The sequence below is a fragment of the Acanthochromis polyacanthus genome, chromosome 17 (genome assembly GCF_021347895.1).
Source record: "Acanthochromis polyacanthus isolate Apoly-LR-REF ecotype Palm Island chromosome 17, KAUST_Apoly_ChrSc, whole genome shotgun sequence".
NCBI classification, from domain to species: Eukaryota; Metazoa; Chordata; class Actinopteri; family Pomacentridae; genus Acanthochromis; species Acanthochromis polyacanthus.
In genome coordinates this window covers 29,793,503-29,804,369 of record NC_067129.1, presented here as the reverse complement: position 1 = coordinate 29,804,369, position 10,867 = coordinate 29,793,503, and the positions used below count along the sequence as shown (strand labels likewise).

Below are 10,867 nucleotides of genomic sequence, written 5' to 3'. Positions count from 1 at the left end.
TTCACATCATGTGGATGGCGGAGTGTGTGTGCGTTGCTTACCTGGGGAACACATGGTACCAGGATGCATTATGGGAAGAAAGCCAGCCAGCAGAGGCAGTGTGATGCTTTGGGTAATGCTCTGCTGGGAAACCCTGTGTTCTGCCATGAATGTGGATGTTACTTTGACATGTACCACCTACCTAAGCATTGCTGCAGACCATGTACAGTGTACATACATACATATATATACATACACACACACACACATATATATATATATATATATATATATATATATATATATATATATATATACATACATATATATATACACACACACACATGTCTCTGTGTGTGTGTCTGTGTGTAAAACAGAGAGTCTGTCCAGAGTGAATAATGTGTATAGTTAATATGTGTAGTTAGTGGAGGAATATATTAGATTAATTTATTTCATTTATTTTGAGATTACATCAGCTCTTCCTCAGTTGAAAACAAACAGCTGAGCACATTTGTTTAATTATAAAGGTTATTAATAATGTGTAAAAGTAAATCTGAGTCCACATATTTGGACTCTTTTTTCCCCAAAAAAGATTGTATTGATCATCATAATGACAATAATACAAATAACAATGATAATAAAATTTTGAATAATAACAACAACAATAGCAACAACCATATAAACATATACATATAAGGTAAATATAAAAATATAACAAACATAACAATCACATATTAGATTTTATCCATTTATTATGTTTATTGGTTACTCCTTATCCGAAATAACTAGAAGAAATCTAAAGTGCAAGCCCAACCAAAGCTCAGGTCTGAAGAGGTTAAACATCCTCTGTTGTTGCCGTTGGCAGCAGGCCACGCCCCCTCACTCCCACCTGAACCAGGAAGTAGGGGATCGTACCGCTCCTGTTTGTTTTCCTGAAACACCTGCCGACAAATAACTTCAAATATCACAAACACCAGCTCATTTACAGGAAGGTTTTGATGTTTTCTCGCTGGAGGATTCTTTAGTTTTGGTCTCAGCAGGTGGGAATGGCGTCACTCTCAGGTAATTTATTGATTTTCAGCTCTTCTTCGCTCTTCTTTGATGACAAAAATCTTTATTTAAAACAGTTATGTGTTACATTTAAACAGCAGATAAAAGGCTGGTTTGTTTGTGACACAACACTGAGTTAATAAAGGTTTTTAATTTAGTCTTTAATCTCTGTTACAGACTGAAGGTTTGTAGATTATGAGGAAATGACTCAGTTTTCTTGTTATTTCTCCTCCAGGGTCACTGCAGTACTCTGATTAGCATCGGTGTGAATGATCCAGCTGCTTTCTCTGTTCTCTCTGGGTGTTAACGATAGTTTACCTGGGACTCAGCTCTGCTTTTATTGGGCCTCATTTCTGATAAGAATCACTGCAGTCAGAGAAAATGATGTAAATCAATTCGAGTTTATCTATACAGTATGTTTTAAAGCACCGCTGCATTTTGTAAGAGAGGAAACAACAAAAAACAATCAGTGCTTTTAAATCTGCATTATTATTCTGCACTTTTTAGAGCTACCACATCAGTTTCACCTTCATCCAGGTGTAACAATCTAAACACTAAATCTGTTTTTTCTTTTCTATAATCAACTTTGAGCATCAAAAATGACCTAAATCAGTTTTACATCCATCCAGGTGTCACAATCTCAAGACAAGTCTGTTTTTTATTAATTTTCTCTGTAACCAGGTGTGATCATCAGTATTATGGGATGGATCCTGGTGTGAACAGTTTAATGTCTATGACATAGAGTCATAGAAACAATCATTGGTTTCCTGGATGTGTTTCTGTTTTCTGATCATTCACCAGAGAAAACTTCACAAAGTGCATTCTGGATAAGCTTTAAGACTCATATCAGCATGTTGGTAGGAGGTTGGTCACAGCTATTAGAGGTGATGGAAGGAGCATTTTACACACACTGAGATCATTTTTGACAATTTTGGATCATTCTGGAGAAGTTTTTGTCATTTTGGGTAAAAAACTGCGTAATTAAGGAGGCATCTCTAATCATTTTGGTGAGTTTTGTGTAATTCTGGACCTGTTTTTTATGCATTTCATGCTATTTTTGAGTCATTCTGGGCAAGTTTAGGGGAGCAAAGTGCATTGTGGGTAAACTTTAAGGCTCATATCAGCATGTGTGGTAGGTGGTTGGTCAGAACTGTTAGAGACACAATGAAAGGAGCATTTTTACACTTATTACTAACCCTCACTTTCATAAATCCTCAAAATATTTAAAATTCTCAAGGAATCAAAATGACGACAAAGTTATTATTTATCAGATTAATGTGATTTTATATGGAATGACCTCATTTATGACATCCATAATATAAATATAAAGCTGGAAAAGCAAAACAGAGCAGAATAACAGCTAGTAATGTGTTACTAAAAAGAGATAAATATGGAACACTAACAGCGACTAAGTGGCAAAACTCTGTGATTAATAAGATCTGTATTATTGTAGTTAAAATATGACGTAAGGATAAAATCTGTGTAGTCCTATTTTTGTTTTATTTTGCCATTATATATTTTTAATTACTTATATGTACTTTTGTTGCTGTTTAACACTGACAATAAAGATTGTGTTCTTTTCTATTAGCAGTAATAGTGAAAATTTGGTCTTTTTTATACTTCTATCTAAATTTAACCAAAGATTTCTCCACTACAGTGTTGTATTTTGAGGTTTATTGTGTGTTTTAGCTTAAATCCTTGCGGTTGCATCAGGTGAAGCGTTGCCTCTTTAAACGGTGAATCTTCTGGTTTTGCAGGTTTGTCTCGTCTGAGCTGAGGCTGAGACTCTTTCCAACATGTCAAAGCTCCAGAGTCTGCTGCCGGTTTGGGTTCTGCTGCTCGGTTCCTGGACGGCAGACGGAGCTCAGAACAGATCGGAGGTCAGTTTTCCCTCCAGCAGAGACGTCGTGGCGAAGGAAGGGTCCAGCGTCGTCATCGAATGCAACGTAACCGACGGCAACCAGGAAGTGAAATGGTTTAATCCTAAAGGAGCTCTGCTGGCCCACGACGCAGGTAGCAGCTGCTGGAGCACGTCTGACATGTTTTCTAGAATATTTTAGGTTTAACTCACTTCAGAAATATGTCTAGAAGCTTTTACAGTGTGTTTGCTGTTTTGTGAAATGCAAAATAAATGAAATAATATAATTATCATTTTATATTATTCTTGCTTTAGGAATTAATCTTTTTTCTTCTTTTCTTTATATCAACATAAATAATCTAATAAATAATATATATATATAATTAATAATCTTCTTGTTAAAGAAATTAATTTTAAAGCTGTTATCATGATTGTCTTGATTTTTAAACAATTTGAATTAAATAATATAGTAAATATTTCAAATAATACAATATTATATATATATATATATATATATCTTATTTTCTACTAAGAATAATTATCTTATTATAGAAATTAATCTTTGACATTTATCTTATTTTCTAAATTAATCTTGCAGTTTTCTTGTTTTCTTTAATCCAACATAAAGAAATCTAATAAATAATCTATTTTTTAAAATAATTCTTATTATAGAAATTAATCCTTAAGTTGTTTTGGTTTTTTTCTTTAAACAAATATTAATGAAAATAAAATAAATATTTAAATAATATGATTCTTTTATATTCCTCTCATTGTTTTTTTTAAACAATTTATATAGTATCATAAATACACACATGGACAAAATTGTTGGTACCCCTCAGTTAAAGAAGGAAAAACCCACAATTCTCACTGAAATCACTTGAAACTCACAAAAGTAACAATAAATAAAAATTTATTGAAAATTTAATAATCAAAATCAGCCATCACTTTTGAATTGTTGATTAACATAATTATTTAAAAAAAAACAAACTAATGAAATAGGGCTGGACAAAAATGATGGTACCCATAACTTAATATTTTGTTGCACAACCTTTTGAGGCAATCACTGCAATTAAACGATTTCTGTATTTGTCAATGAGCGTTCTGCAGCTGTCAACAGGTATTTTGGCCCACTCCTCATGAGCAAACAGCTCCAGTTGTCTCAGGTTTGATGGGTGTCTTCTCCAAATGGCATGTTTCAGCTCCTTCCACATATGTTCAATGGGATTCAGATCTGGGCTCATAGAAGGCCACTTTAGAATAGTCCAACGCTTTTCTCTCAGCCATTCTTAGGTGTTTTTGGCTGTGTGTTTTGGATCGTTGTCCTGTTGGAAGACCCATGACCTGCGACTGAGACCAAGCTTTCTGACACTTGGCAGCACATTTCTCTCCAGAATGCCTTGATAGTCTTCAGATTTCATCGTACCTTGCACACTTTCAAGACACCCTGTGCCAGATGCAGCAAAGCAGCCCCAAAACATTACTGAGCCTCCTCCATGTTTCACCGTAGGGACAGTGTTCTTTTCTTCGTATGCTTGGTTTTTGAGTCTATGAACATAGAGTTGATGTGCCTTACCAAAAAGCTCCAGTTTGGTCTCATCTGTCCAAAGGACATTCTCCCAGAAGCTTTGTGGCTTGTCAACATGCATTTTTGCAAATTCCAGTCTGGCTTTTTTATGAGTTTTTTTCAGCAGTGGTGTCCTCCTTGGTCGTCTCCCATGAAGTCCACTTTGGCTCAAACAACGACGAATGGTGCGATCTGACACTGATGTACCTTGGCCTTGGAGTTCACCTTTAATCTCTTTGGAGGTTGCTCTGGGCTCTTTGGATACAATTCCAACGATCCGTCTCTTCAATTTGTCATCAATTTTCCTCTTGCGGCCACGTCCAGGGAGGTTGGCTACTGTCCCGTGGGTCTTGAACTTCTGAATAATATGAGCCACTGTTGTCACAGGAACTTCAAGCTGTTTAGAGATGGTCTTATAGCCTTTACCTTTAAGATGTTTGTCTATCATTTTTTTCGGATGTCCTGGGACAATTCTCTCCTTCGCTTTCTGTTGTCCATGTTCAGTGTGGTACACACCTTTTCACCAAACAGCAGGGTGACTACTTGTCTCCCTTTAAATAGGCAGACTGACTGATTATGAGTTTGGAAACACCTGTGATGTCAATTAAATGACACACCTGAGTTAATCATGTCACTCTGGTCAAATAGTTTTCAATCTTTTATAGAGGTACCATCATTTTTGTCCAGGCCTGTTTCATTAGTTTGTTTTTTAAAATAATTATGTTAATCAACAATTCAAAAGTAATGGCTGTTTTTGATTATTTAATTTTCAATAAATTTTTATTTATTGTTACTTTTGTGAGTTTGAAGTGATTTCAGTGAGAATTGTGGGTTTTTCCTTCTTTAACTGAGGGGTACCAACAATTTTGTCCACGTGTGTATTTTAGACAATATAATATTTTAAATGTATCTTATTTTAAAATAATTATTGAAGTCCTGTTTGTGTATTTTTTTAAACCAATGCAAGTTTAATAATATACAAAATAATTAAATAATGAGATGTTTTGTTTTTAGCTTTCTTTAGAAATTGATTTTGAAGGTATTCTGTTTGCATTGACTTTTAAACTGATACAATTATACCATATAATAGATAATTAAACGATGTAATATTTGATATTTATTTTATTTTAGAACTTTAACTTTGAACTTGTTTTCATGCTTGCCCTTTTAAACCAATGTGAATTATAAAAATGTCATCATTTATTTTATTTTATTTTGTCTCATTTTATAAATTGACCTTGAAGTTTTTATCATTTTTTCTCCGTTTTATTGACTTTAGGTGCAATAATACAATAAACAAAAAAGTAATATTATACTTTATGTTTATCTCAGTTTAGGAATTGATCTTGAAGTTGTGATTCTGTTTTGTACAGTAAAATGTAATCGAAAAAGAGAGATTTAAAGGATAAAAACAATGATTTCAGTTTTAGACTATTCTGCGGGGTTTTTTTCTCCCCATAAATATAGGAAGCTGGAGAGGGTTCACAAAATTCTGTGCACCACTGTATTTATTATTTCAACAGCATTTAATTTGGTTGGAAAACAAAAACATTTTATCCATTTTTTTCTTACTTGTAAACAATGCATTTCATTACCAAGTAATTTAATTTTAGTCACAGTTTGATTTGATGATCAGCTGCTCAGTTTGGTTCTCAGTTACAGTGTTTTTACATTTTAGCAAATCAGCAAAGGTCGGGAAATCAGTGAATGTATGCAAATGTGTTGCAGATGTTTGACAGAAATACAAACAGATGTGCAATAAGCAACAACATCTGCACCATGCACGCTTGGTTTGTGCACATTTTGGGGGTTATACACGACTAATTCTGTTTTTATGGGCACCTCCCTCAGTAAAGTCTGTAGATGTGCAGATTCACGGGAAGTGCACATAATTGCAGCTGAATGCAGTTTTAGTTGTAGTTCCAGGCCATCAGTAAACTCTGACACACAATGCAGGAAGCTAATTCAATGATAACACACAACAATACAGCACAGTTGTTTGTTGAATCAAATGTAATATATAAAACCATTTTCATCTCATCAGTGCGATTATCCGTGGAAGAATTCAAACCACATTAAGCTAAATTTAAATCTAATGAGTGCTAACTGGGTTTGTTGGCCTGTGTAAATGTTTTTGGTTCGGCACAACAAACACTTTGATTGAGGAGGTGATGAAAATTTTCTTTCCTTAATGAGAAAGTCTCCTCACGTCTCCGAAGTTTCTGGTGAAACTGAAACTCTGCTGTTGTGTTTCGGCTGCAGGTGGGAAGTGGCGGCTTGAAGAAGCCGACCTGAACATCACCGTGGTTTCCTTCGATGACCGCGGCCGCTACACCTGCGTCGCCGGCGGTGCCAGAAACTACACGGTGACCCTCCGAGTGGCCTACACCGACAGTGGCCTGGGGCTTTACTACGTCGTCGTGTGCCTGGTGGCCTTCACCATCACCATGATCCTCAACGTGGCCCGGCTCTTCATGGTCAGCAGCCACCTGAAGAAGACGGAGAGTGCCATCAACGAGTTCTTCCGAACCGAGGGCGCCGAGAAGCTGCAGAAGGCCTTCGAGGTCGCCAAGCGAATCCCCATCATCACCTCGGCCAAGACGCTGGAGCTCGCCAAGGTCACGCAGTTTAAGACCATGGAGTTCGCCCGGCACATGGAGGAGCTGGCTCGGAGCGTCCCGCTGCCGCCGCTCATCCTCAACTGCAGGACGTCCACCGAGGAAAACCCAGCGTCCGACCCGGTGGAGGCAGAAAACATTCAGGCGATCTGTCCACCAAGTTCTGACAAGAAGGAGGAGGAAGAGGAGGTGTTGATGTCAAAAGAAAGACGAGGAAACGATGGTGGCAGTATCGACGTCAAAGTGTCAGTTCACACAGTTTCTGAGGAGAACATTGGTGAGGATAAAATGAATCTTGATGTCCTCAAACCAGGTTCAAGAACAAGTGTTTCGTACGAGAGCAACATATAATCTGTCTCAGTAACAGAAAGCGAGTTACAGATGGAATCTTTAGAAAACCAGGGGCTTTTTTATCATTTAGTATATAGAGCTTCTGACTTTGACGTTCTTGAAGATATTTGACCTTCGGGCTTCAGTTGTCCTTATCCATTAGTTAGAACTAAGTGCATTGATGTCAAAGTCTCGGTTCGGGTGGTTTCTTAGGAGAACATTGGTGATATTAAAGCAACCAAAATGTGTTTCAATGTCCTCAAACCACGTTCAAATACAAGTGTTTCACGAATAACGTATAATCTGTGTGAGTCCCATCAGAGACACAAAGCAAGATCAAGAAATTACAAGAAAATCATAGAAGTTGGTCATTACTTAGGATTTAGAGATTCTGACTGTAATAGGAGCTTCAGTAGAAAACAACTGGACTTCTCTTTTAAGTTCCTGAAGACTTTTCCCTTCATCCAGGAGGCCTCAATCATCCTCAGTCAGAAGGGATTGTGTTGACATCAAAGTGTCGGTTCAGACAGTTTCTGAGGAGAACATTGGTGAGGTTCAGGAAACCAAAAGGTGTCTTGATGTCCTCAAACCAAGTTCAAGAACAAATTTGTCTTAGGTAGTTAGTTATTGGTCAGGAAATCGTTAGAAAATCGTGAGGCTGGTTATCGTTCAGAGTTTAGACTTCAGTTGAAAACAACTTTGTTATTTCAGATAACAGTCTTGCTTCACTGATGAAGATTTTGTCTGAATTTGGAGAGTTTCATATGTTTTCAACCTGGGAGCGTTTATATTTTTACTCTCAAAAAACAACATCTTAGATGAGAATCCATCTTAAAGGTTCAAGATCTCCAGAAATAAAACTACCTTGAAATCTGGGGACATTTCACCTTCATCCACAAGTCTCCAATCATCCCCATCCGTTAGAACTGAAGAAGCTTCCCGATAGAAGGTCTTCAAGAACCTAAAAGAGAAGTCCTGTTACTGTCTGTTGAAGTTTCTGGTTTATAGTGACCCGGATGAATGAGAATCTAAACAGATTCTGCTCTTACTGAATTGTTTCTCTGAATCTTGTTTTAAAAAGTCTGACCACATCTGTGTTTGTTCCAGTTTTCCTCGCTCCTTGACATTTATTTTCATCTTCCTCATGCCTGCAGTGGATTCCAGTTTTTCATATTTATTCTTTAGCAGTGATGTTGAAGGAACTGCATCAGGTCCAGGTTTACTTTCTAGAATCAGAAAACTGTTTCTGAAAAACAGGATTAAGAAGAACCCTGAGGAGACTGAAGAAGATTCCACAGGACTTTTTGGTCATATTCTAACCAGGGACACTGCATTTACATGATAGTTTGCTGACAGGCAATGTATTTTATTCTTATTGTTGTTACTAGTGCTAGTTTCCCTCTTTAGCCGAGTCTTTCTGATTTAAGGGCTCATTATCCTCCTTCAGACGTCGTTTGCTGCTTTTCATTCTGTTCACTTTGACAGTCAGTCTACAGAGCTGAACGCTGCAATGAAACATCCTTTTTATCAGCGTGTTGATTGTTTCCGTGTCAGCGCTTCTGTCAGTCATTTAAAACTCACGGGATGAAGTCAACTAATCCCCATAGCACTTTATTATCGTCTCCGTGTCGGCTTTTGTTGATCAGGATGGCGGTTAATTGCAGGTTGGGTTTGGCTTTAGAGTGACAACAAAGGAAGTCTACATTTAAAATGAAGAAATCTGAAATGTTAGGCAGAATTTTGGACAAAGCGACCAGAAATCTACCTGCGACTTTCACCTCTGTGAGACGGTGACATAACAGTGTGATTAAATTGACATTAGAGCTCCACGGCATGCCATCCGTGATGGAAAACGTCTGAAACTTTGTGCTCATAAATATTCAGGTGCGATCGATCATATTTTGTTGGGTGGAGGTTGTCGAGAATCAGGGACTTTCATTTATTATGATGAAGTTTGGTGTCTGTATTTATGGTGATTCATCTTGTTTTTTTGGCACATTTAGCACGTAGACGCTCATCACAAGTAGACTGTAACTTTATGAGACTTGAACAAGTATAGAAGACAACTAGTAACTCTCTAATTTATTGTTTTGTTGAGAGTTTTGCACATATATGACTGTGAATGCATAGATCGACCATGTTCTAGGTAAAGTTGAAATGTTTGCCATATTCTAGTAAAAACAGAGCATAGAAATGTGTAAATTGTTTGACAGAATCAGTTTGTAATCTCTTTTATAGCCTGAAATTCAAATTAGAGGCCAAACAAACCTTCAGAAACCTTCATATACAGCTTTTTTTTTATTTTTTACTGTGTCTCAGTAGGATGTCTAAGAAAACTGCGTCTATAAGCTGCAAAAACTGTGACTTGAAACTTGAAAATTACAGTTGAACAAGAGATTTTTGGGACTGTTTTGTATGTGCTGCAGATACTTTATGGATTTCTGGGTGAAATGGGTTCACATTTAAAGGTGTCTGAATAATGAAAAGTGGAGCCAGGAAGATCGTTTTTGTGGACTGAAAGCAGTGAATTTCAGATAATAAACAATAAACACGATCAAACACGTGGATTATGTTGTAAACTTTGTTATTTCTGATCCCAGTGTTGCTCCTCTCTTTCATATTTTGTTCACAGTTTACTTCTTTGGTTTTTGGATCTGAAAAATAAGTTCTGTAAAACATTTTGGCTGAATTTTGAGAGTTTTAGTTGTCTTCAGACCTCAGAATTTCTGCATGTTCATCCTCATAAACACATCTTACCTGAGACGAAATTTTCAAGGTTCAATATCTCCAGAAATCAAACTGACACAGCCATGAACACAGACAAAAATGTTTTTAGTGGATTTAAATGATTGAATGACTCCAGCAGAGGACTGTTTTAAATTTATTGTAGAAATAAAACTGCCATTGATGCCCAAGAATGTTCCTGTAAGTGCATATAAATGGATGGATCCATATTTCTACTAAAATACGTCTTTGGTCGACATTTCACCAACCTTTGAGGCTCTAACATCAGTAGAATCTGATGTGTGGCAAGACAATGTTATAGATTTTTGCTATTTTGACTCGAAACTTACCTAGAATGACTCAAAATTGTTCTAAATTACTTGAAACAAGTCCAAAATTACTCATAATTGACCAAAGCAACTTGACACCTACCCAGAATGACTTAAAACATGTCCAAAATTACTCAAAATCACCCAAAATTACAATAATAAATCATTATTGGCCCTTGAAAAATAGGAAAACATGAAACATTTACAAACCAGGATGGTGTCGTGCCGACCTGTCCAGGGTGTCTCCTGCCTTTGCCGGAGTCAGCTGGGATAGACTCCAGCACCCCCCGCGACCCTATTGAGGATAAAGCGGTGCATAGAGAATGGATGGGTGGATGGATGGTGTCGTGCCCCCAAAAAGTTCCTGCAAGTGTATATTTGTGCATAATTTCACTCTTTGGTTGACATTACACCT

At 36.9% G+C, this 10,867-nt stretch overlaps 1 protein-coding gene across 1 annotated transcript; it reads left to right on the top strand.

Annotated features, from left to right (window-relative positions):
• Positions 1-889: 889 nt before the first annotated feature.
• On the top strand, positions 890-10,204 carry LOC110965690 (microfibril-associated glycoprotein 3-like). The gene is made up of 3 exons (XM_022214824.2): positions 890-1,041; positions 2,787-3,042; positions 6,714-10,204. Exons 2-3 carry the CDS (start codon positions 2,826-2,828, stop codon positions 7,418-7,420), a joined length of 924 nt encoding a protein of 307 aa, XP_022070516.2. The 5' UTR covers positions 890-1,041; positions 2,787-2,825; the 3' UTR covers positions 7,421-10,204.
• The last annotated feature ends 663 nt before the right edge of the window (positions 10,205-10,867 follow it).